At 43.6% G+C, this 27,431-nt stretch overlaps 1 protein-coding gene across 8 annotated transcripts; it reads right to left on the bottom strand.

The window, feature by feature from the left end:
* Positions 1-1,076: 1,076 nt before the first annotated feature.
* KLHL8 (kelch like family member 8) lies at positions 1,077-24,464 on the bottom strand. Of its 8 annotated transcripts, XR_008466758.1 has the most exons (12): positions 24,363-24,449; positions 18,618-18,694; positions 15,801-16,120; positions 12,230-12,778; positions 9,423-9,609; positions 8,591-8,734; positions 7,298-7,409; positions 5,044-5,212; positions 4,307-4,466; positions 3,104-3,305; positions 2,462-2,665; positions 1,077-2,375 (listed from the first exon to the last, which is right to left on the bottom strand). XR_008466758.1 is itself a non-coding variant. In XM_054203937.1 (11 exons), the coding sequence occupies exons 3-11, from the start codon at positions 16,011-16,013 to the stop codon at positions 2,542-2,544; spliced, it is 1,860 nt and encodes a 619-aa protein (XP_054059912.1). In that variant the 5' UTR covers positions 16,014-16,116; positions 18,613-18,694; positions 24,363-24,449; the 3' UTR covers positions 1,077-2,541. The 8 variants fall into 8 exon arrangements, 7 of the variants coding, with proteins under 7 accessions (XP_054059912.1, XP_054059909.1, XP_054059913.1 ...); XM_054203937.1 differs by having other exon boundaries at positions 1,077-2,665; positions 15,801-16,116; positions 18,613-18,694; XM_054203934.1 differs by having other exon boundaries at positions 1,077-2,665.
* Positions 24,465-27,431: the final 2,967 nt, after the last annotated feature.

Raw genomic sequence — 27,431 nt, 5'->3', positions numbered from 1 at the left:
AGTGTTCCTAGAAACAGTTCTGCACAAAACCTTTGCGGTTCTGGTGCCATCTAAGATTGAGAACGTGGACACCACTCTACTGGCAACAGGGTTGTTCCTTGTAAACCTTTTTTGCAGTTTTCCCGCCAGCCTCCAGCAGCCTGAGCACAAATGTTGTTGGGGGCGGCGGCGTGCAAACTGGAATACAACAGAAGCGCCTGTCTTACGATAGTGTTCAAACCTAGCGCCATTTGACTTCCAGCTACAGGGTCGACACTGCATTTGCTGTAAGCTTATTTCCCTGCTGAACACACACATCTCTGCTGGAGTGGGAGACGGACCCGGAGTAACGATGGAGTCTCAATATGAGTATGATCGTTCTCCCTTTATTCCAGTTTTCACAGAGTAGATATAGACAGGCAATAAGAGCACGCGCTAGCAGCAGCTATATGATTGGCTTACAGTCTCTGTCCCCGCGCTGTCCCTGCAGTTCATTCACACAGCAGATTGGTTACAAGAATTCACATAGTAAATTGCTCAGTCATTAGCACAACATGTTTTCTACCTTCTCAGTTCCCGTTTTTCCCATGTACTAATTCCATCTTCTACCACCTGTTTTGCTCTTAATCTAATCTCTCATAGTAGGGAGGCTGGCTCACATGGCCATTTTCTCTCAGACACGTTCCTACACATCTCCCTTTGGTGCCTGGAAGGCGATTGCTGTCAGGATGGTCCCAACGCGTGCGAGTTACTCACAGGCGGCACCCATGGGTGCCAGCGCTCTCCCATCAAGAGGAGAACTGTATTGTTAGCCAGGAAACGTATTGAGGAGAAATTTTATTGTTAGCCAGGACATCCATAGAAGAACCTGTTTGGTTCCAGAGAGGGAACCTGCACCTCTTCTTCCCACCCCTCCTAGCCTGATCAAGAGCCACAGGGGTGACCACATCCTTGCAGGGTGGTACAGCTTGCGGCTGCAATGCAGGATTTTCCCTGCTGATAAAGGCTTCCTGTTGAGAATTATACTCTGCAGAAACCAAAAACTACTCAATGTTGTAATGTTTCCCCACAATAGCATGCTCCAGTCACACTACAAACAAGGTGCTTTGAGGTACAAATGTTTTATTGCAATGTTTCATTATTTACAGTACCGTTCACTTTGTCCCTGGGTGCCACCAAAGTGCAGGCCATTTGAAACAGAAAAGCTAAATGATGGTAACTCGACAGCAAAACATGGCTGTGCCTTATGCTCGCACTGTTCTGCCTCTTCCCTGGTACCGAACGCAAACAAGTGTGCTGCTCTCCCTGGTCACTTGGAACAACCTGGTAACGCGTAACTCTGGTCTCAAAGGACCGCCAGTTGTTGCTCTCTTCAAGGTGATGCAGTCTTTCCAGCTGGACTTTACTTGGAATTCGGGGTTTCTGAATGCGTAACAAGATACCTTTGTACACAACACCGTCAAGTTCCTATTTCAATTTTTGATGTTTATTTCCAATTCTTACTGTTGACGATTCTCTTTGGTTTATGTAAGCTTTAAGTCATCTCTCTGTTTTGAGGCTGGATCTTCCTGGCTTAACTATCGTAAAAGAGCCAGTACCTCTAGAATTACCATAGAGTTGCTACTGGATACTGAAATTGGACATGTCATCTCCTAGAATTGCATTTAAAGGTCTTTACAGAACACCGCAGCTTCTATTGTATGTTTCCATTCCGTATAAAAATGGTGATTCAGACACCACTGAAGCCTACAATTTCACACACTGTCATCTCAAAGTAGGACAAATTTCACTGCTTACTTCAAGAACGATCTCTCAAGGGAAACTTGTCTTTTCGGGGGGCGTAGTTACTACAGATTTTATTGAAGACTTGAGAATTCCAGTGTTCCAGTGGCTCAACTCAGGTCAAGAATCTTTGCAGCTTTCTAACAAGTGTATTAGCTCGAGAAAGGCCTTTGAAAGACGGGTTTCAGGCCACGTACCTGCAATTTCCACTGCTCCCAGCAGTCTCTTGGGAGGTGGGCAGTGACCTCCTCTGCTCGTTTACCTTAGCGTGCAACAGGGATGTCGTTACCTTCTAAAACGTGAGATGCTTTGTGCTACAAAGCTCTCGTACAATTAGGAAATGTTTAAGACTACATTCCCCAAAATAACTTACATTAAATGGCACTCGAGTCCTCCAGAAAACATGTAGCAGAGCTGTTGGGTAAGCCTCAGCAGTAGTAACTGCTGCTCTCTCTCCTCACCCCAGGCCTCGTCTACAAACGAGTCCCTGTAACAGTTGCCTGAAATGAGTCTGAAATTACAGCTTCTCAAAAATGGGATGAGTGCAGCTCTTGGCAGGTTTTATCCCGTAAGTCACGCTTTTATTCCATGTTTTCACAGGCTTTTCTGTATCGCTATGGACAGAAAGCCACCAAAAGCTTTGCAGTGGCAGAAGGTAACATTGTCACAAAGAAGTTATTGGTTCTATTTCTTAACCTACCATACAAAACACGGTGTTTAAAAGCTGTGCAGTGCCTCCCTTACTCTCCTTCCTCAGGAATTTGGAGGAGGCAGCAGAGCTCACATGCAGTCCACAACGTTGCTGGATCCTTGGCCCGCGTCCCGGATCTGGCTGCTGAGACATGAGCACACAGCCACGCCTGCCCCTGCCCTGCAGTGTGACACCGAGCCCACCAGTTCCCACCTAAAGAAGATGGCAGAGGGGAAAAAGCAAACCAAAAATAAGTTCCTGTCCTTTCTGAGCAACTCGGAAGTATTTCTTTTCTGTGTCTGAAATTCTATTACACAGCCTAGTTGTATACTCTGCACAAAAATACACCCCGCTAGTTTATTCGCATTATTGTCCTGGTCAATCAGACTGAAACAACCAGAAGAACGTCACTTCTTATTGAATGCAGGGAAGAGGACAAGGGATGGAAAGAGGGAGGAGGCGGTGTTTAGATATTTACAACAAGAATCTAGTGGCATAAGCAGCACTCCTGCATCACTAGGCATGGACATTACTCAGTTATTACCGGGAAACAACAGAGGAACCTCCTGCTGCACACTATTCTATTATGTTGTGTTTTCATATGGGCAGATCTCCTTGCCTTATAAAGCCAAATAAAAAATTTCAAATTACCTGTTCACTATGGGATCAAATGCTTCTACTGTATTCAGGTATGCGTTGCCATTATGTCCTCCAACCGCAAAAATTTTACCCATCAGTGTCGCTATGCCGACGCCACCCCTCGGAGTTGTAAGCTCTGCTACATATTCCCATTTGTCACTGCGTGGGTCAAACCGCTCCACTGAGCTTAGTGGAGAGTTGTCATCAAAGCCACCTGCAAAGAATCACGGTATTATCAGTTTTTAGCTACTTCCAGTGCTGGCTGACATCCAGGACTGGCATTATCAGGCTGTTGTCAGCATTCAGTGGGCTAGTGTGCAGCTCCATTTCTTTACATGAATTTTACGAGCTCCTAAAAATTAATCTAACAGCTCTCCCTCCTGTCAGCACACAGGCATCACCAAGAGTGACGGTTTTCTTCTACTCGACTTGCAAAGAGAGAAGGTATTATTTTCTATTCTTTTTCTCCTTGAATTCATCTTACACAGAGTTATAATGAAACAGCTTCTAATTTGGAACAGGAGAAAACTAAGAGCAGTTGAAAGGATGATCCTGATCTTGTTTTGGCTTAAGCAAGACACACTCCTGCAGTGTTTTCAGAATACAGCATTGCTGAATACTCGCGTAGCAAAAAACATCCTCAAGTAAGACTTCAGTGACGCATTCCCCTTGCTGGGGCAGCTGTCAGAGAAGCGTTTCACTTGAAACTTTTAAAATCACTTACGATAATACACAAGGCAGAGCTCTGCAACTATCGCTACGGTGTGCTGGCATCTTCCTCCCTCAGGCCAGCAGGCAAATGCAAGGCGGAGCAGAACAAGACAGGCCTAGGACAACAGGCTGTGGAACAAGTGCGGTCACCGTGCAAAAAAGCTACTGTTGTCTACACTCAAAAGAGAACTAGAGTGCTTTAAAAGTGTGTGAAGTAAAGAATCATTTTCCTAAAAGGAAACCAGATTAGTGAGTCTCGAGAGGATTTCCTATATAGACATATTGTCCTGAACCCTGAAATGTGGGTTAGAAACTGCTCTTTATTTCCTTGCTAATACACCTCCATTTAAGCCTGCCCCGGTTGTGCTTGCTTTCTTCCCTTGCCCAAGAACACAAAGTACAGGTCAGGTCTATCTGTTCCCCAGTTCCTCTAGCAGCAACAGCCTCTTCCATATGCCAGTACTTGGCAGAAACAGCACTACAAAATGCCACATCCCTACTCACCAACAACATACAAGCAGCCGTGGAGCTCGCTGACACCATTGCCAGCTCTTCGCTGACCCATCTCTTTCACTTCCATCCACTTATCCAAATGGGGATCGTATTTCTCCACACTGGAAAGAGATGCTACACCGTCATTGCCACCCACAGCGTAAACGTGGTTCTGTTGTATAGAGAAAGATTATTTGTAACGTATATGTATTTACTCAGCGTTCCGTAAGCAGTGGTAGGGACACATGGTATAGCCATGCAGTTTTTACTTTTATTTAATTACAATTATTGACTCTTATTTAAGAATTCCAACAACAGACTTAATGAGCTAACAACTTGTAAAGACTATCTTCCAGTTAAAGACGTGAAAAAGTTATGTCGCGTAGCAGGTATTTTGCAGAGTATACGTGGTGCAGATGCATTCAGTACCTTTAAACACAGTAACCATGACAAACCCGAGTCTTCTGAACGAGACATGAAGCGTTAGCCTGGTGTTGTTAGAAGGGTCCTGGTACTTGCTCCCAGTACCTCAAATATTGTTGGAACAGGGAGCGCAGTTCAATTTGATAGGAGGATTCTCCTAAACAGCTTCACCTTTTGCACAGTTCCATAGGATTTTGATGACCGCAGGTGCTCAGACCCACCAGCCGCACTTTGTTTAAAATCTTGTGTTCTGCCTTGAAAAAGCACATTTGAAAAACAGGTCGGTTCCTCGGTTGGGCTCGACTTGGGAGGAAAGCGTCACTTACCACAAGGGCTACGGAGCCCACTCCTCCCCTGGGAGTGTTCATTGGGGCAACTGCACTCCATCGATCGGAATCGATGTCATATCTTTCCACATCGCTGAAGCAAGTGTTGTCATCTAAACCTCCTATTGCGTAAATGGGGCCACCAAGGGAGGCAAGAGCGATTCCTCTCCTAAGAAAACCACGGGATCAATACCTCAGTGCAAATCCTTACGGAAAGGGAACGGGAAAGACGCATCAAGTGCAACGTTACCTGACTGGCACCTGTTTCAAACTATGGGGAAAAAGGAATGAAAATTTAAAAGGTGAAGTTTATAATAATAATGACCAGTGACTGTGGCTCTCCCTCTGCGCACCTCTGTCGGTTTTGCAGCTTTGTCCTGAAAGTCTTTTGTATGTTTGCAGCCTCTCATTAGAGGGGCTCCAGAGTTTAATCCTAACTTCATCTCAGCTTTCCCAGGCACCTGTATGTTACTGTGTGATCCACGAACAGGACTGTTGCAGCTAGAATATTTTTAGACTGCCAAAAGGGAAAGCTCCTGTTTAAAGCATAAAGGCAGGGGGGCGTGGAATAATGTTTTGACTGAATGTCACCTAAAGCCTAAGTCCATTACTTACATGCCTGGATACATGACATTGTCTTAGTTGTTTGATTTCTCGCCACTGAATTCTACACCTCCTATTTTGTTTTATTGAATCTGATGGGGAACCAAAACCCCAACAAAGTTTTAACTTTGTTGGTATAGCTGCTGCTACAATTTGGGAATGATTTTTTGGGGGGCTAATATTAATACATATTAAAAGGCAAACTTGTGCTGGGTACTAGATGACTGAACTCTAGCGAGATTTAATTGCAATTTCTTCCATTCTGTGATTTTCTGTGCTAAAATAGTTGTCAGATTTTTTTTTTTCTACTGAATCTACCAATACAAGAGCGCAATCAGTACTCCAAAATGAAAAGTATGGTCTAGAATCAGTAGAAGCATTAAGTTTCTGCTTTAACTACCAAGACAGGTGGTTTACCATTTCACTGAGAACATTCTTGTCTCATTACGCAGAGGGCAGGTTCGGAGATACCTAGGCAGGGGCAAGGGAGGCACAATCTTTCTACAGAACAGACACTGTGGCACTCTCCTGGGCTTATCTTCAATTGCCTCAGCAGATAATGTAGACACCATCAATGGTGGCAGCTTTTTTGTCAACTGAGTATTCGGACACCACCTCTGTGAACGGGAGGAGTGGAGGGCAGCCCAGGCGCAGCAGCCCTTTCAGTGACCCAAGTACTGAGTAAGAAATGTCATGGAAATCTAAGGCTGATGTTTGCCAGGAATGTGCCCTGGGCTGCTGGCAGGAGGGAGGAAGAGGAGCAAGAAGCCACTTCTAGGAGTCTGGGAGCCACTTCTACTTTGATTAGGTCACACCTACAAATAGCTTTAGGACTTAGCCATGCTCAGTATTTCACTCCTACTTGTACGTGATGCTTTTAGAAACAACAAATAACAACAGAAACACGACAGAATAACGACAGAAAAACGACAGCAGAAACAAAAAATTACACATCTGTGAGTCCAGTACCTCCTTAAATAGAATCTTAAAGCTCCAAAGGCAAGAAAAATCCTCAACCTGCCTTTCAGTGTTTTAGTGTTTCTGGCCTTTTGTGGCAAAACCATACGCAGCCATTGGTTTCCCAGGCATGAAGTATTACACTGCGCATGTGCTGATGGCAGTTGTCTTGCTCATTCTTAAAAAGAGCAAAAAACCCACAGAAGTTAATCAGTTTCAAGTTCTTTATCAGGCGTAGCAGTGAGGCCCTAGATATCAGAATGTAAGCACAGATGGAGTAGAAGAGCTCTCTGCTCCAGAAGCCAGCCCCCCAACAAAGAAAAAAAGAAAAGGATAATAGAGGGACAACAGAAAGCCAAAGTGTAAACGTAACCAATGTCACCAGCCAGGGCCTCTCCCTAGAGAGAGGGAGTATGCAGTTTTGCCCTGAAATACTTACTGTATGTCATGCACAACTTTGTGTTTGTGCAAATATGTGATGCATGCAAGTACACGATGCAGATTTGTGTTTGCTTTACAGCTAGTTAATAAAAGTGTTCGAGAGCAGAAAGAGCCAGAATAGGACAAACATATCCAAAAAATAGGACATTCTGGAAACCCAAATAAAGGCAGGACAGACGTGAAGTTTTTCGGCATCAGCAAGAAATGATGTATCACAGACAGGGACTTAAATATTGGATGACGGGGCACATACCTCTTCGTGTTCATTGATGCCTTCATCATCCACTTGTTTGTGAGCGGATCAAATACTTCCATGCTTCCTAAGTGTTCATTTCCATCATGTCCACCTACTGCGTAGACTTTACCTGAAACACAGATGCATCTTTCAATACAGAGATTGCTTGGCAACGTTTCAGTTTTCATTTATTTAATATCCCCTGACTATGTGGAGACAAAAAGCTCAAATAAAAGTTAAAGTTTTCACATGTTTCCAATATCAAGATTTTGATAAGTACAGACTTTATATTTTTATATGGTGTACTGAACCAGAGATCTGTTCTAACGTGGAGTTTTATACAAAGCTTGAGATATGCGGACAAAAAAATTTTCCCATCACTTGAGTACTGCAGGTCAGGTCCGTTTTGGACATTTATATCAGTCTCTCCAGGTTTTCTATGGGGGAAAAAAAGATCTCTGTTCTGCTGCAGCAACACAGGGGCTACCGTTTACAAGGAAAAGTTGCGTCATGGGCGCTAAGCTGCTCTGGGCTGCACAGACCTGGTTTCAGAAGATGGAGACCCAAAAATAAAGGTAAGTCTGCTCTTGGAAGAGTTGCAGTCTTTGTGACTTGTGTGTACAGAGTGCAGTATGAAGGGAGCTAGTATGAGTACTAGCAAATTCTGGGTGACTCTGCTGTGGAAGGCCATTTCTTTATAAATGGATTTAAAAAAAAATAATAATCATCACCTAGTTTGGGTTGGAAGGAGCCTTTAAAGGTCATCTAGTCCAGCCTCCTGCAATGAGCAGGGACATCTTCGACTAGATCAGGTTGCTCAGAGCCCCGTCCAACCTGACCTTGAACGTTTCCAGGGACAGGCCATACACCACCCCCCTGGGCAACCTGTTCCCGTGTTTCACCACCCTCATTGTAAAAAATGTCTTCCTTTTAGCTAGTCTAAATCTACCCTCTTTTCATTTAAAGCCATTACCTCTTGCCCTATTGCAACGGGCCCTGCTAAAACGTCTGTCCCCATCTTTCTTACAAGCTCCCTTTAAGTACTGGAAGGCCGCTATAAGGTCTCCCCGGAGCCTCCTCCAGGCTGAACAACCCCAACTCTGTCAGTTCGCAGTAATGTCTTTTCAGTAAGCGTGCTCTCAGATTGTTTCAGAATCAAAAACCCCGTCATGGAGAAGAAGCTTTACTAAATTGAAGAATATCCAACAGTTAAGCCCCTGCAAGACAGATTTACTTAGGGAAAGTACCAATTCCAGCAGAAGTAGCAAACAAGTGCCTTTTGAATAGGGTTCCTTGAATAGGGTCACTGACCTCCCACAGAGATCACACCCACGTGCCTTCTCCTGCTGTTCATTTCAGGGCCGAAGAACCAGTTGTTCTTACTGATAGAGTAACATTCAATGCTGCGAAATGGGTCACCAGATCCACCTCTACCACCGACACAGAACAGCACACCTGAGGAAGACAATACAGGTTTCCAGAAAACTAGCAGGAAGATGGGAGATAAAGTTGTATAGCTGAGCGAACTGAAAATTACAGAGTTTGGGAGAAGTCGCATTTCATGTCAATGCCCTGCATAATTGGCTGCTGGATTTTGGCCTTTGTTTGGCATGCTGCTATGGCATGCTGCTATGGCAAGTTCACTATCTATGCTCTTGCAAAAACAATGCATATTTCAAATACACTTTTTGTGATTTTTGTTTAGGGAGATAAACATTGTTTGTTAAATGTAACGATGTACAAATCAGGATTTGCAGCCTAATATTCATCACTCACTTTCGGTGTAGGTTAGACAATTTAAAAGTTAGCTCAACCTTCTCGCACCAAAAGATAAGTGTCCAGGGTTTTTGGTATAGCTTTGAGCATACTGCTTGGTCATAACACACTTAACAGTTCCAGCTTTAACACAGATAGAGCTGATCAGGATAAATAAATAATGCTTTAAAGAAAGAAAATGACGGCTAAAGTTCTGCTAGGAAAATGCAGCACATATTACCTAATTACCAGAGAGGTACACGATGGCTTTCCCAATTTTGCACCAATCACTAGTAACCACTTATGCCGAGCTATCTAATCCTGCACAGATGCGCCACCTTTTCTCCACACCACTCCCTACGGGATAATCAGACACACATTTAATTACCAGCAGTCTGCTTCCTTGGTGTTGTGCGAATGGAGTACTCAAAGTCTGGCACTGCCCTGCTGCTCAGGTGAAGGTGGTAGTTTCTTGCTTCATCCAGCAAATCCCTACATTTTAGATTCTGCTTGACAATCTCTTCCTTTGCCACAACACCCATAAGGAAACAAATGGGCAAGAGAGGCAGCCGTACCTGACAGAAATGAACACAGTTGGAGTAACTGGCTGAACCGCTGAGTCTCACCATTCACAGTGACGCACACAGAACAGATGGCAGCTTCTGAGCCAGCTGCCAGCCCCACGCTCTTCACTAAAAAGGGTGGCTTTCGTTTGTTTTTTTTTTTCCAGAATAACAGCGATACGCACAGTTCTTTTTAGTGACAAACGTTTCCTACAACCATGTGCATTTTGGCAGCAGTGGAGAACTGTCCCTCGGCCCAGGCTGAGCGGAGGAAGGAGAAGCGCTGCTGCCTGTACTGCAACTGCACCTGCCTGGCGTCACACAGGCAGCAGCTGTGACTTTACCGGGACAGCCCGTGCCACGTCAGTCTGCTGAGGGTATGAATTTTCAGCTCATTGCTATGCCAACGTTAAGAGGGCTTTTGCTAGAATGGTTCATTTTCTTTGGGTGGCAAGTCAAAAAGGAAACACTGTCAGCATGAACGACATGTCCATTAAGGAGGCATTGCTAGTGCAGTAACACCTTTCTCTACAGTGGACTTGACAGACTACAGGATTTAAAAAAAAAAAAAAAAAGAAAGAGGTTGAGAGCTAATCGTTTCTTTCCCCAAGTCCTTCCTGTTCTCCAGAAAAGAGCTGGTGACCAGGCTGAGGAATGGAAGGCTCTTTCTGGCTGAGGCTACAGGCGGTCACTGCCCAGAGCAATCGCCACCGAGTGACAGGGCAGATCTGAAAGACGGTCAGCCCCTCCAAGACTGCCTTGAAACGTCCTCCTCCCCAGAGTCACTTATTTCTGCAAACCTTTCATTTGTCCGTGTGAGAGAAACAGTGAGGACTATCGAGTACAATCAGGTGCAAAGATTGGACAGGCGTTAGCAGGGGGGAACTGAAGTAAACCACCATCTGACTTCCTAAGGTCTTCCTAAGTCAACGCTGTCAAGCAGCTCCCAGTTTGCTCAGCAGCAATGGTGAAGGAGAAGGCCAGTATCTCAGGTGCTTCTCAGAGCAGCAGGATGGTGCTCTTATACGGCTGACAAATGTCCCTGTCTTCAAGTAAGCAAGCATCTCTACCCATTCTTCATTACCCACTTCCTTACCCAATTGCTTCTTCCTTTACTTTGGCCTGGCTTATTTTAGGCTGATTAAAAGCACCACCGTAGCCCTCTCATAGACTCATGAGGCAAGTGATGCGTTACGAACTCAAGGCTGAGAAATTCAGAACCTCATTATAACAGCAAAACCCCTAAGGCTGATGACGACGTGGATAATAACTGTCAAGGAGCCCAGTTGCGTTTTCTGCTAGCAGTAATGTCCAAATCAACTGATGGCTCAATATACTCTGGCAAATAACCCATATTTACAGGAAGGGGTTTCCTTTTTCATTGCTTTGTTCTCGACTCCGGTTTCCATGAATACAGTAAAGCTGTTAATCTCACCTGCTAGCACACCCAGGCAATAAAAATGATCTAATTAAAAAAAAAAAAAAAATCTCAAATTATATTGCCTGTAAGTTTAATTAGAGTGTACTAAAGAAGTCGTTTTGTACCAAAAACCTCATGCTAGTGTAGAGGAAACTGAAGGGGTTTGGAAGACAGTTAATAAAAAGTTGTGATCTTTTACCAGGAAATGTGGAAAACTATGCATGAAGACAAGGACAGCAGTATGCTACTCGCATGATGCCAGTATTAGCAATTCTGCCAAATGCAAAATATTCAAGTTGGAGTTCAGCGACAACTGCAGCAGCACAGTTGATCCCACCTGCTAAGATACCTAGGGCATTTTGCAGCGCATGGCAATTACCCCCTCCTCCCTAGCACAGATTCTCCATACCTGTCTCAAATACTCTATTTTAAACTCCCGTGACCAGCACATATGGAGCTTGAATAACTGAAGTACCTAATGCTTTGACAGGAGGAGGTCCAACGGGTGTTTAAATAAGTTTAGCTGAGTGACGTTTTGAGACCTATATGTGTTTCTATCAGAAGCAGTGGACTCGCCTCAAGTCTAGACCATTAAATGGCAAACTCCTTTTGGATCCTATAGGTAGCAGTGCTAGTCTAGTGAGCATTAAAGAGTCTAGCATATGTTTCCTAGCCTGCTCGTAGGGCTAACGCATCTTGGTCTTTTGTTAATTAAATATAGGGAACACTCTAGAAGTAACAAGACTTCATACAACGCATCTCCGTTACAGTTGTACTTTCCTAGTCATGTTAAAAACCTCCTCAACAGCTTTGCTCTCCTTTCTTAAGTACAGATACTTACCAGCAAGGGAAGAGAGCGTTTCAGGCTGTAGTAGTATCAAACCGAGCAAAGTGATGCCTTTATGTTCTCCACTGTGTGTAAATCTAAGAAGTTTCTGCTCTAACACAGCTGCAGCTTTTTGTTGGCTCCCCACTCTCCAGCCATGAGCACAAAGCGAGTACTCTTCTCTCTACAGAAACTGGAGAGTACGACTTCTTCCTGATATTCAAGAGGTCTAACCTGCTTCCACTGTCAACTCACAACTGCGAATACCAGATGAGGCACCAACTGCTCAGAACATTTTTCATCTTGGGATCTACCTAAGTGCAAACAGCTGATGACACAACTAAACCAGTGACAAGACAGGCACGCGGCGCCTCAGCCTGCCCTACCTGTGCAAGTATTTCATCCAGCCACGTAGCGTGATGCTGTGGATTGGCTAGCAGCCACTTGATAGCAGCGCTGTAAGCTTGCTTTTCATTTTCAATATTCAGGTCACTAGAGGACAGGAGTTTATGGAGGTGCTGTGGTGACACGTTCACAAAGTCTTCGCACTCCACCACTTCTGTAAAATGTTCGCAAGCGTACTGATCGGCCATGTCCATCAAGTCAATGCGGTTGTGACTCTCTGCAAATGCCCTGACTGCCAGGCAGTTGGAGGGATGGAAGTGCAGCTTCATGTATTCACAGCACGCCTTTGCTACCAGTTCCACCTGAAGAATGCAAGCAGCGTACAAGAGAGGCTGGACGTTATCCACTGTCAGAGTAAGCCGAGAGGAGTACACAAACTTCACCAGGTCTTCTATTGCATCGCCATCAAAGTCCCTGATCTCGATCAACGTCTGCTTGGCTTCAGCCATTTCCGAAAGAAACATGGCTCTGAAGTAAGGTATTACACAAGCTAGCACCAGTTTGTGGCAAGAGATAAGCTTCGAACCAACCTGAAAAGAAAAAAAAAACCCTCAATCTTTTACTGGAACGTCAGTTTCGGCTATGATAGGATGGACAGTCAAGCTGAGGTAAGAATTCTGAACTCGATATGCACTGAGCTACTGTATTTCATTCAAACAAGTTAACTCCATTTACCCTGTACTTCTGACACCAGATCCATATATCCCAAGCAGATCTGAGTTGTAACTTGGCCGCCAGAGCAGGGCAAGGCCATAACACAAGGAAGCGATAGCACTGATACACTGAACTTGCTTTTCTTTAAGAGCTATGTCCTATTTTTTTTTAAATGAAACATCCTTAGGAACCTTCTAGATGCATCCTGGAGTCAGGAGGAGATTGTTTGTTTGTTTTATGTGTATTCACACTTGTTTGCGTGTATTCACACTTGTTTGTTTTTGTGTATTCAGAGACTTTAAGGCGAGTAGGGGGGGAATTGTAAAGTGACATTTTTAGACAATTTAAACCTCTGGACTTTTACTACTGTTGAGGAATTGATAATGCTGCTTATTAGAAGCAAATTCATGTAAAACGGCACTAACAACAGCTATTACAGGGATGATTAAAAGTTACCAGTCACTTCAAGATTTTTAGAAGCTGTTTAGCTTCGAGAACTAGGTGGAGTATTCCCCATAAAGAGGAGGTATTTCTCAAAACTCTGATCAGAAAGAACAAAACAAGCTTTTCACTTATAAAATTCTAGAATTCATGGGCATTAAAAGTAAATATTGAAGGTAAAGGAACAATCCACTACTTGTCTGTGTTACATGAGTGCTTTCTTACAGCCTTGGTCAATCTGCAGTCTGCACTAACATAAAGGGATGGCTGAGTTAAAGCAACAAATTTCCCTGACAGACTCGAATTACATGTTCATTTTCAGATGAACGTGTTACAGTGAGCTGTCTTGCAATTTAAAAACACACACCAAAAAAAAAACCCAACCCCCCAAAAAAAGGATATTAAATTATAAAGGATAATTTGGAGTTTTTTCTAGCTCTGATTCACTATTTCTCTACCCTTTTTAAAAGTGTGTATTACCAACACAAGCGTAACCTGCCTGGTGAGCAGGAAGTTGAGTACAGAAAAGAAACACACATGAAAGAGTACGCAGACTAAAAGCGAGGAAAAGATGGATGGTTCAGTGTGAGTTAATAGATCACTCCAGAAGGAACAACTCACAGACCTACCACACGAACAACAAAACCAAACCAGCAGGAGAAAAGCAGACGGTAAGTATCTGCCACTGTCTGCTTTCTAACAGGGAGTTCTTCATATGACAGTAGCAGTCCAGTAGGTGGAATTCCAGATGCTAACTCTTTGGAGCAGAGGAAGTCTCCTGGTTTATCAGTGCTACAGTGTCAGCGCTCCAACTAATTATAGTACTGATGCAAAAAGATGGCACCAGCTGGTCTGCTATATCAGGGAAAGCTCCTAGGCCATTCCCGCCCTCAGAGATTTTTTATTCTGCCCATCATCCCACTCTCTAATTAGATCTTTCTTTTGAATTAAGTGGCTTCGCTATTTTACCCAAATCTGCTTAATTTTAAATATCTAGCATGTTCTTGTATTTCATAATCAGTTTCCTTCCAGTTATTAATCTTCATATTTTAGAGTCCAGCAGTTAAATCCATAATTGGTCTGACAGCAGCAATGCCAGAATTGCTCACTATCAGAGGTCATGCACAAAAGCAGAAAGTTCAGTAGAGAAGCAGTTATTCTTAAAACATGAGAAATGCCTAAGCACTACAGAAAGAAAAATCAAGCCTTCCAGAAAATTCTAGTTCAAGATACAGTTACAAGTTATTTGAAAATCACTAACTTAGGAAACCTTACGGTACGATGTACGTAGGTTTCTCTAGCCTCCATAGATCATATTCTCTACTTGAGGACTGGAAGCCAAGTCAGGCAATCTAATATTCTTAAATTACCAAAGTAGCTCCATGAAAAAAATGCAAATGAACATTAATACAAGCCTAACTTAGGGAAAGTTAAACTGCAGCCACCGTAAAGTGCATTTTCCAAGCCAAGTTTCCCTAGCAGGAGTATGTCTATGTTTAACTATGCTTACAAAATAAGACTTTCTGCCTTTTTTGCAAGGGTGGGTGGAAAGGGAGCAAGGCGAGGATGAGGTCAAGAAAAGGGAAGAGGAGGGTGGTTACAAGTTCTGCCATGAACCTTCTTCCCCAGCATGCCTTTTAAAATGACAGATGTAAAAAGACCTGATGATGAGCTCTCAGGCGAGTTCTGTTTCATGGCTCTCGTGCTGTCCGGAGCAGCTTCAGTATTGTCCTTCAATGTCATTTGTTCTTGGTATAGGAGATATGCTTCATCTCCTTTTCTTAAAATAACTATCTTACACTAGTAAGATGTCTAGCTAAGCAATACTTCACATTGGTAGGTGCTGACAACCACTGTTAACGGATGCTAGATATAAATTTATTGTCATCAGCATATAAGTAAGACAACTGAGTTACAAAGAATGCATTAAAGCATTGCTATGCAAGAATCATAAAACTGGTTTCCTCCTCCTTTACTCTTTGTTTGGTTGTAGAACATAATTGCCTGTTTGTTTTTTTCTTTCTTTGAGAATGCTGGAAGTTAGATTTGTTGCAGCAATCCTGTGTGCCAAGAAAGATTTAGCAGAGCAACACGGGATGCAAACATTGATATAAAATTGGGGATGAAGCTGTGTGAGAACAAAGAGGCTACAAGGAGCTGAAATTGCACAGTAAGATATTGGATCAACTGTGGGAACCTGCTTAGAAGGCAAGCTGGGTGAGGTCAAAGTCATGTATGTCCTCTCTCAGACTGTCAGTATCTTAAGTGTTTACAATTCAGTTGTAAACTTCCTAAATAAGAAAAAAAAAAAACCATGAGCATATCTAGAGATGCCTCAGATCCAACAGATATTCTATGGCTTCCATACTCCTGCCCAAATTTGCAGACACCTCCAGCACACTTATTCGTAGCTTAATCTTCAAACTGTTAAATGCAATGGATGTGCGACAGTATCACCTTCAGTGTAACATCACAGAGCTCTCCAGCTTCAAAGAAGTGAAGGAGAGAGCTGTGAAAATCCTTCCAAGCCTCATTTGCTTCAAAGACAAAGATGTCATCTTCACCGTCACTGTTGGAAGACCTAATTTGCTGCTGCTGCTGTTGCTGCCGCCTTTTTCCCTTTATCGCATGTTGTTTTGCCTGCTCTGGGACCATGGATTCTGAAGCCATTGGCTGTTTCTTCTTTCACTGCATGAATCTTCAAAAACTCCTGCCAAGACAAAATCCAGCCCATCAGGAGTCAAGTCCTGAAACGCAGTTAAATTCTGTTCATCTTCCTGTTTAAAAAAAAAAAAAAAAAAAAAACACACAAAAAATGATGAGACATTAGGTACTCCCAGTAGCTAACACTTTGATTACATGTTATAAATACTACCTATAATCTTACTTGGGGAAAGTGGGAGGAGAAAAAGGGAAAAAAAACCCCACACTCAAGAATCCTACACAGGTACCTTTAGGAAAAGCCATCGTTTGTGAACTTGTTGCCCACACTTCTTGAAAAAAACACATGAAAAAGGAAAGGCAAAGATGTCTCTTCCAACATTCCTGATCTCGCTGCTGTGGATGGCAGAGGAACAGAAGGGACACGGCCCACAGACACCTCTGCTTCTTTAGTACCTCTCATTGCTGCTGCTGCCACAGACAGACTATTGATCTAACCCGCAACAGGTGTTTTATACATATTTATTACTCTGCTTTCCTAGGTCTCTTTGTGCATTTAATGCAACTGTCAGAAAAATATAGAAAGCTTCTACAGAACTAGAGAACAAGAATTTAACTTACAGAAAAATCTTGGAATGAAAATTATTTCCTTTTATCTAGCAACCTTATTAATCCAACAGATTGATATTTAAAGCATGACAATGAGGAGCAAGTTTGTTCCTGCTTGCTAGCTTTTATTTTAGACTGTTTACCCAGCCTAACTGAAGATATTTAAGGTGTGTAAGATTTATACCGCTCAGACTGAAGGAATCTTAGCTATACTGACATCGCAGCTTTCCCACGGCTGAAAGACAGATCAGGGATACCACAGATAATGGGGAGAAGGCTTTTTCTGCTTCTGTCACTCAAATATTTTACTCTTCTTGCTACTCTGTGCTTCAGTTAGGTTAAGCTTGAAGTCCACCTTTTTATTTGAAAAAAAAAAAGCTAAGCAGTAGGGGAAGAACAGATTTTTTTTCCAGTGCAGTAGCATATTTTAAGTTTCATCTCTGTGTGTCTAAAAGCCACGAAAGCCAACTCGGTGAGACTCAGGCTGGACATCTACATGCTTTGTGGAAGATGAAGTCCACAAGAAAAAATGATGTACTATTTGAAAGTGTGGAGTTACTGATGCAGTTTACAAGCAAGAGTTCTGTTAGATTTTGGCATGGGAAGCAAATGGATTTGTAAGGTTTTAAGACAGAGTCTCTGGAAAGTATATTTAGTAGCGTGTTCTTCTCTTACACTGGATAGCTTTGGTTTTCATGTTTTCTGGTTAATTTATTAGGTGTTCATTCTTCATTCTACACTACGAGTTGATGACTGCTGCTGTAGTAAGCAGATGATTTCTGCTTATAGACTTTGGTGTTGGAGGAAGTGGACTGACTGAAGTAACAAAAAATTATTCTACAATAAAAATGTAAGTCACGTGTCCAGGAGCAGAACCGATTTTCTTCTGGGATATTTGGAAAGTGCCCATGCCTCTTACTAAATTTCCTACTCCTCATGCACTGGTACTGGAGTAAAGCAGGAAGTGACTGGAGGCGATCATACTTATTTCTGCTGTAGGCCACAGGGTTGTTGCCAGCTCTGTGTCCTGTGCGGTGACAAGGCTGTTGGCTGCACTGGGCCAGCCAGATCAAAGGAAGATGAAATGTGCATTGAATATTCACTAATGGTGCTGTAAGCAAGGCAAGTATTCTTCCTTTAAAAGATATCTAAGAGAAAGGTCTTACTTCTTCCAATATCACAAACTAGTTCAAAGATATTACGGGTCACGGGATATTTATATAGTTTATAGCAAGGAATACCTACCTTTTTCTGCTGAAAACATAACTTCTGTTATGACAGATTTGACAAATTAGTATACTAAGATGTTTTACTAGTTCGTTAGGAGGAAAAATCTTGGTATTTTGGTTCTCTTTCAACTTCAAATTAATCCTGCACTACTGGTACTCACCACGTTTGCTTTGTTTAACATGCCTTTCGAAGAAATCACTGTTACCATTGAAATATGAAGCTAACACAGAGCTTCAGAGGCAACCTACTGAAGTTACAAAAGTGAACATAGACAAGCAAGAGGAAAAAGAAGGAACTTGAAATGCCATACAAGGGTTTTGAAAAGCACCATGTATTACTCATTTAGAGATCAGATATAGCATCTTTAGCCTACACTTCTAGGGAACTCTTGCTTATTTTAGTCCTTAACTGACACTCTCACTTCACCGCTCCCTAGCTACTCAGACCGAACAGTATTTTTACAGCCGAGTAGAAATGCTGCTTACAGACAGAACTGCCAAATAAGTTCACAGCTCCCAAGTCCTAAGGTTTTTCCATCTGGCATACTTGCTACATTTATCTTCATGCTTTAACTGCAACTGCACATACACTTTCCAAAACAATTCTGTGTCTCACCGTGAAAGAGGCTGACGATGTGTGTTTTACCTATTCTGGTTATGCCATTGTAAACACCAACACAAAACCCATGAGTCTTAAGATAAATCAGTGCTGTTGCGTGACTTGTTTTTTTATGTTTAAAATAAACTGAGCAATAACATAAAATTCAAACATAACTGATTTTAAGCAATGTTTTTCATCCATATTTGACGCTTACATCAAAAGAAGCTCTTGGAGATGCTCTGAGCTCTCACCTGTAAGAAAAGAAGTTGAGTGCATATTTGGATGTATGTATTTAGTACATACTAAGCACACACTTGACACTGCAGGGGAAGAAACCAGAAATCACACCAGAAGAGACCGAGGCCATTACTTGGGCACATAGCCATAGATAGGAAAATCATACCTACTAGGGAGCTCCCAGTAGGGCAATATCAAATAAGTGTATGGGAACATGAGACCAAGTCACTGCTCCTCAGGTAAAAAGAAGCTTCTGCGGCACATTAAAAATTAACACGTTTAATATAACCTTAAGGAAATATTCAGAGAGCAATAGCTTGACACACTTCAGTTTCATTTTGATGAGACTTTGTGACAGATAATAATATCTTAGATAAGACTTCTATTCTTCCTCCAAGTCTCCAATTCAGGAATATCTTGTTTCTGTGATACATTTTGGATCATCCAAATCTTTTTAGATATCCATCCACCAATCCTTCGCTTGTCTTAATTACAGCATCTCGCAGTTTGAGTCTTCAAACAAATCACCATCTGCTGTGGAAAGTACCAGCTGTAGCCATGAGACACACAGTCCTCCCACTGTATATATCCACTTGGCTGTTAATTGTATCTGGCTTGAGAAATAGCACTATTACGAATTATATGATTTCTCTGAAAAATGAAAGGATTTTCACAATTGGAGGTTTAAGGTAAGTCAAAAGCCACTACCATACTTAACTTCTGTAAAGAGCCAGCGTTACCAACACGGTGCACTACTAGAGTTAAACACAAAGAGAAGTAACATTACAGATGTAAAACACAGTATTAACATAATGTATTGAAGTGCGAGATACAATCTATCACAACCAGACAGAAGGAGAGAACAGATGTTTCATTTGCAGAAAATACTGCTTTGGGCTGATCTGAATGCTTAGCTGCAGGCCTTTACTGTTACCAGATTTTAAATAGAAGAGAAATGAGTTTTAGTGGTGCTTGAATCACTGAAGTCTGGAAATCTGAAGTTCACTCAGAAGTCATGAAGGTTAGTATATTTCAACTCCAAACCTACTCCTCCTTCCACCTTGAAGTGGAACAGTAAATAGTTTTGTCATTGCACAGCCTTAAAGGGATAGCATTTTAAAAGAGCAAGAAGTTGAAGTTGTATTTTCACATCTTTAATTATATAGAAGTTCACTAGTTTAAGAACCACTAGCTAGGAGGATTAATCAGCATTTGGGTTAGCATACATGATGCTCTGTTAATTATATGCTAAGAATCCACAAACTGAGAGAGAAGGGCCATTTACAGATTTGCTCCCCAAATCAACAGTAATGCAACAATAACATCCAGCTACTTGAGGTTAGTTTACAACTGGGTGAATGCTGCAGACTTACACACACCATCTTTCCTCTCTAGAAGAAAACACTGACATGGCCATTCAAAACCTCAATAACATGTGCTCCCTTCTCATCTTGGCAATTACGTCTTCCAGCCTTGGTACAGTCTTGTATTTTGACTAGACTAAAGAGTGTAAGTGACCATCACAGAAAGTGACTGACTCTAAAGAAACTAAAGGAAGTGCCTCATTCATAACATCATCTGTTATTCCTTGTAGACAGCTGCTTGACACTTTCCATGAAGGAGTAACTGTCCGAATAAAAAAAAACCAAAAACCTAAACCACACGTTGTTTATAGCTCACCATTGTTTGCTGAGAGTACATCAGCAATTTTCTTGTCCAAGTTAAATATTTAGAAATATTGATGGTGTCTGCTCTTCTCAGAGTGTAGCTGTTCCAGACCCCAGAGCTGATGTTCTGGTGCTCAGGCGAGGACTGAGGACCCCCTCCTAGCTATTCCTCACTATCAAACTTAGAAAAGCAAGCAGTGATGGCAGGTCAGAACACAAGCACGTTATCTTATATCTGATGCAATTCAGGTAACAGTAACATCCTAAAGTGAAGCAATTTTGATTTACACATTCTAACTAAATCCGAAACTGAATTAAGTGTAAAATTCCTAGAGTCACATACAGTACTTAGGTCCAGTAGAGGTAAAATGCCTCAAATAATTTTAAAGCAAAAAGAAATGGAAGATGTTAGTGGCAGGACATGAATGAACATCGCTCTGTTTTCCCCTGTCATGAAATTAAACTCCAGCAATCCTGGCCAACAGGCCAATCTAGATGTTGGAGTACATGGCTTCCTCCCCTTGCCAGGTACCTCAGGAGACAGTGCCCCAGAAAAAGGGGATCGTCCTCATTCTTCCACTGGCACAAGAAAGGAAGATATTTCAGTGATACAAACAGAAACAAAATGAAGACTCCCACTATAACCACAACTAGGCAGTGTTCAGATGAGAGGTATTAGGATACCCATAAATCCAATGCTCTTTGTGAGCAGTGGTACTGAAGTTGGAAAACAGAAGGCAGAAGTCCAGGAGAAATCGAGATAGAGGTGAAGTTTCACTAACTATCCAGTATATAATTTTGGTTACCGACCCACAAGACAGACAAAAAAAAAAATCACATCACGATCTGTGCAGAGAAGGGCAGTTAACTTCAGTCAGAAAACAAAAGGGCCTTTTAATTGAAAGAGATGAAAGAAATTTGCTTTCTGTAAATGCAAAGTTTGTAGCCCTATGAGCAGGGAGGTTTCGGAAGTGACTTGAGTACGAACAGACTGCATGCATATAAATACACAAGTTTGTACATGCCGCTGCGTAAAACTAACTTGTCTAATAGAGAGCCTGATGAGTCTCTGTGGGTAATTAAATGCTGGTGTTGCTGACCACAAGGTTAGATAAGCATACGCAATGACAAGATCTTCTCCAGTTTCATCTAGCTAGTAGAACAAGTCTAGCTGTTGTCCTGTGTTGTACTAAGAAAACTCGAAGACTAGAAGAGAGGGCAGCTGGCAGAGCTGAGGAAGAGACAGAGGGAGAGAAGTAAGAGGGGCAGGAGGCAGCTGCAGTGCAAACTGCAGCCAAGCAGCAGCTTTGGCAGGGACTGCCCAAGCAGCTGTTCGCTGTTCAGTCTGGCTACAGCTGCATCACCAAGAAGGAACGTGGGGGGAAAAAACCAGGTAGACAAAATAGTGTAGAAAAGCCTCAGTGCTCTCCCCTTCTCCATTTACCAGTTCCGTGAAAGGAGTTATGGAAACTTCATGCAAAACTGCTCAGATTCCCATGCTAATTAGGTCAAATAAGACAAGGTTGGAAAACATGGGAAAGTTCAAGTTACACACTGTATTGCAAGTCTAAACCTACCATACTTTTCAGCAGAAAGTAAATTTAACAGGAAAAAAAAATCCGAAACCGCACATGTAACTCATTTAGCTTGTTTAAAACCACCAGGCTCCCTTTTGTAGAAACCAATAAAAAAAATTTCTTAAGACAATACTAATAGACAATTTCTAGATCCTTTCAGTATTTCAAAGGTTCTTTGTAGCAAAAACTGACATGTATTATTTTTTTTGTGTTATTTGTTACACGGGTAACACAGGCCCTTAACAAGGAGAGGCACTATTGTCTTCTCTGATGGACCTGATTAAAAATAACAGTAGTTTAATGGTCTCCACAGCAGTGCCTAGTCCAGCCCTTCCTGGGAAGTGTTAACAGAGAGCGAAATAATTTTTAACTCATTTGCCAGCTGCCCTTTATCCTGGACGTGTCAATCAAGGCACAGTACCCACCAGAGCATCCCAGAGCTGTTTCCCGAAACTGTTTCCCGTACACCCACCATGCCCATCCTTTCAGGGCTCCCTGCCTTAGCTGCCAACCATTATCATACTCTTGTCTAGATTTGAGATTCACTGAGGCTGCAACCTCATGTTACAGTCACAAGTCAAATGGCTCAAATAACAAAGCAATATCATCTTCCTTTTGTCCTAGAGCTGTAAGACTCCTTCAAAATCTCTTTGAAATCAGGAGCAGGGGGGGCAGAGGTAATACATTAAAAGGCTTCACAACCCAAGAAGCTACAACTATTGATGCAAGAAATTATTATTGCAAAATCTGTTTGGTGAAGCCTGTTGAGGAAGAACTAAGACACTGGCTGACATGCTACTATGCATCACATCACTGCCAGCAATTACACCATCATTATATCCTCTTGTCACCACACCGATTAAACTTGCTTTTACAAATAAATGGCCAACTAGAAAACTGGATAACAGGCTACTGACATCCCACTAACAATTTATAAAATCAATCAGGTCACGAGTACACTGCTAATCACACGCTGTACAGAAACTACAGGTACAACATTGGCATGTTACACTTCTTACACAGCACAAGAGTTCACACAGAGATTACAGAGGAGTCCACGCAACTAACTCAAAAACCTCAGACCCAATTGCTTAAAGGTGACTGAACCTTTTGCAGCTTAACCTCCATTACAAGCAATCGAAGCCATATATGACACAACTGGTCTGGTTTTAGCTTATTAACATTTGATGAGCTATTTTACCTGCTGTGGCACTTTGCTATAGTCACACGTGTTAATTGTTTCTTGATTATACTTCCAGAAGCCTTTGCAACAGGCACAGAAAGCCAGGTATCTCTGAATTTTTATAACTTTTACTACTGCAGGATACATAGGAACGACTAGGCAAAGGCAGAAACGCAGATCTATGAACCAGGAGGCCCTATCTGGTTTGTGAACTACCTCCACACTCCTTAAGGATAAGAGCTTGATTAACTGGTAATTCCCTGCAGCCAGTAAGCAATCAGCTTGTGTGGAGATGTGAAAGTGGAACCTATCAAAGCAGGAAGGAAACTCAAACAAGGAATATAAAGAGCTGGTGGAGCTGTGGTATCTGAAATTCTCATTTATTTGCAAAGAAAGGAGAGGCTAGGAATTCCTGAGGCCCTCCCCAGTAGCAACAGGTCATTTCTTGCTGTTTTTTAAGACAAGAAATATCTGGTTTGGGATAACTCAAGTGATTTTACTTGTTATCCTTTACAAGATGTCAATAGTAAGCTGACCAGGGCACTGGTTTCTTGGGCTGCGGTCTCCACCGTAGTGTGTTACATGCAGCATCTTGAAAGGCGCAGACTCCCAGCCGGGTTTACTTGCGTGTTTTTGTCTCTGTGCTCAAATCGTAGTGTAGCTACACGCTCTGTGAGCGCAGGGCTCCACGGGTGCCTCCCGAAGGCCAAGCTCCCTGCTGCTGAGGAGAGGCCAGCCCAGGCAGCCTGCCACCCGTGTGCGCTACTGCAGGGGGTGTAATCCAGCCCTGGGAGTTTTGCACCAATCCTAGATTAATTTACACGAAATCTACGCTCAGTTCGAGTTTCTGAAGTCAGTCATGGCAACAGCCGTTTGCAAGGAAAGGGAGCAGGGCCCGTTACCGTCCCCCCGGCTGAGGGAGCGCCTCAGAGGCGCGGGGTCCGGCCCGACCCGCCCTCCGGCCCGTCGTGGAGCGGCCGGGGGCGTTTCCGGGGTAAGAACGGACATGCGGGACCGCGAGGAGGCGAAAAAACCATCCCGTCCGCCCGCGCCGGAGCAAGCGGGGCCGCCACTCCGTTACACCTGAGGGGAGGGGGAGGCGAGTTACATAAAGGCAAGAGGAGCCCACCATGGCGGCGGGCCTTGACCAAGGGCGGTACGGCAGCCGCGGCGGAAGGGCCTGGGGGACAGCACAGGGGCGGCGGCCCGGCCGGGACGAGAGACCCGTTTCCCTCCCGCTCCCCGCCCCGCTCACCTGCGGTGCAGCCGCCGAGAGCCGGGGTCCGGCGGAGGGCCGGCCGAGTAGGAGCGGGGGGGGGGGCGCGGCGCATGCGCCGGGGCGGGAGGGCGGTGCCCGCACCGCACTACTCCGCGGCGGCGGCGAGGTGGTGAGCGCCGCGTCCCGGGCGGGCTCCTCCGTGCGGTGCGCCTTGCAGCTTGGGCCTGCAGCGGTACGAAAACCAGGCGCTTCTCCTCCCCTCCTCCCCTCCGCCCTGTGGTGAGGTGGGGGGGGCGGTTTGTTTCGTGTGTGAGGCGGTGCTGCAGTTCGTACCTCTCTCGGCGTTCCACGGGAGCCAGGCTGTACCTGCCCGGGCGGGAGGGAGGCGTGTGCTGCGAGGGCTGGAGTAGGCCGCGGCACCTGTAGTTCCAGTGCTGCCTTTTAAGAAACGAAACGGGGAAAACGACGCGCTGAGGGGAGGCCACCGCACGTGAGGGTTTTGCTGCTGCGGCAGGATGCGCTGTTAGGAAAGAGGGGAAAAAAAGCTTCACAGTAAAAACAGGAACGTGTGCTCCATTGGTGTTGAACAGTGGGCCAGCAGCAGAGTTCTATTTTAGGCCAGGCAGTTTATGGTGATTGCACAAGGCTTCTGCTGCTGCTCCAGGGGCAGGTTTTGCTGCAGCACTGCTGATGTGAGATGCCCTTGTTACATACCAGTGGTGTGGTAAATAGGTAAATGTGTAACTAGAACTCCTTGTGAAGAACAAACAGCGAAGAATACCACATCCTCGGAGAGACTGGAGGGACCGATAACAAGCTTGCAAAATAAATGGAGAAGTTAAAAAAGCTTCTGCATTTATCTTCCCCAGTCCACACAGAGATTCCTCTATTATCAGCTCCGACCAGCCATAGTGGTCAAAGACCCCGACAAACAGAATGATGCTCCAAGTTAAGGCCTTATAAGGCAAGAATGACCAAGAGTTCAGTCCTGCACGAAAACCACTAGGAACCACCCAAAACCTACCATGAAGCTCCCAGCAGACTTGATGCGCGTGTGCCAAGGTGATGTGAATATGGAAATGGTTGCTAGGAAGTGTAATGAATACGGAAATGAGTGCTGAGAAATGTAATGACCATGCATATTGTGTACGGGTATAAGTCTCTGTGAATCTCACATTTGGTGGACGTGTTAGATGGAGAGATCCCCCGTGTCCCTGGTGCTGAATAAAAGAATGCCTGCTTCTTAAGACTACATTGGTGTGAAGAAGTTCATTCCCGATTTCGGTGACACCCTGGCCATGGCTTTACTTCATTTTCTCGGGCAGAGGAGAACCATACAGGTCAGCAAGAGCTGATGGCTGTGCAGGGTGGCTGATCCTTCTGTGCCAGCTCCACTTGTTTATCAAGCGGTGTATGAGAATAGTTACTCTTCTTATTTTAATTGTTCTCTAACTTTGACTATTCTCTTTCCATTAGAGAGCGGTTTCTGTGAAAAATATGTTTTCCAGGCCAATTTGAAAAAAAACCAAAAATTTGCGCCTGAGTAAAGGCACACAAGTGCTGCTGGAGCACATGCTAGGCATCCATCCCAGGACAGTTTCACAGTGAAAATGAGTTTGTTGGCTTGCTATTATCTCATAACCATGTTTCCCGTTTCTGGTGCAGTGCCATGTGCTAAAGCTTATCTCCTTTCCTCTTGGTCCATAAAAAAAGCTGCCCTTCAATGTGAAGCAGAGGCAGGCAGAACAATCCCCAAGAAATAGCATCCTTTTTTCCTGAATAGAACACAATTCTGCTGAAAAGCAGGAAGATGTCTTATAAATCCATGCTTATCTGAGAATGAGTGGCTGGAGGTTTGCAGTTCCACACAGAATACACATATACTATGTTTAGGAGGAGGTGCACATTTTAGAGTTTTTAAAGGCAAAACCATCCAACTAAATAACACTGCTATTTGAGCTGGCCTGTTTGTGAAAGAACCAGAACATTATCCATGGAAAAATGGGGATAATCGTAATTACCTAAAATATAACTATTTAATGGGTTTGGGTTGTTATTCCCTACCCCGCTGTGTATTTTATAGAGGTCAGAGGTGATGAAAATTCAGTAGAAAACAGATGAAAGGATTACATGATGTGCCCAGAGTGCCCTAGTTTTGATCAACCCAAAGCATTTTAGGTTTTGCATAAATACATTTCAGCAAATTCCAATTCAGCAATGCCTCACTGGCTAAATTTCTGAATACAAAAAGCCAAGCAATCCTTCCCAAATCCATCCCTGTGTTTGAAAGGTACTAGCCTGTATGTACGCGGCACAGACGCTGCTGGCCATGAGCAGCTTCCAAGAAGGCTGTGACCGGACAAACTGACACAAATCAGGTTACAGTGCTGTGGGGAGCTTTAATCTGTGCTATTAGAAATTCAATAAGACTCGATGTGACCAAGGTGAGATGAAGCCACTTAGAGACTCTTGAAAATGTTACCTATCATGATGAAGACAGTAATTATGAATGTTAAATACTGTCATTAAATACTGCTGCTAAATGTTATTCTTCTAATAATGAACCTCTCAAATTTCAGTCAGGTCTGCTTATATAGTGGACAAAGAGAAACTATCACAGCCGCTCCTTTGTTTTATTCAGTGGTGATTCGGGTGGTGTCCTCAGAAGGTTTCTGTGTGCGTGAACTTCCACTCCTCTTGCAAAACAGACGGTCTCACCCACATTGCATGCCCAAGCAGCTCTGTACCCGGGTAAGCACAGCCCCCACGTTATGCAGGAGCGTGTGCTGTCAGACACAGTTATGGACCAGGAAGCATGCTAACGCTTCGACAGCATGGATGTCAAAGGATACGGATGACTGCAAAACTGCATGAGCATGGTGCCTGGGCATGTAGCTTACAAACACAGCTATAAGGCCTGTGGCACCAATAGTTCTCTTTCATGCTTCCCACGCTGGGTGACAGAGCCTCTTGTCAGGTAGCAGGGAAGTCACAGCAGCGGTATCTGCATGCTGGGTCCAGCAGCTCAGGGAATGCATAGTGCATCCGGTACATCAAATCCCTGGTGACTTCTCACACTCCTGTGCTTTCTGGATGTGGAACATC

This window comes from Rissa tridactyla, chromosome 5 (genome assembly GCF_028500815.1).
Source record: "Rissa tridactyla isolate bRisTri1 chromosome 5, bRisTri1.patW.cur.20221130, whole genome shotgun sequence".
Classification (NCBI taxonomy): Eukaryota; Metazoa; Chordata; class Aves; order Charadriiformes; family Laridae; genus Rissa; species Rissa tridactyla.
Note: the sequence above shows the minus strand (reverse complement) of the source record. Positions and strands in the feature narration are given on the sequence as shown.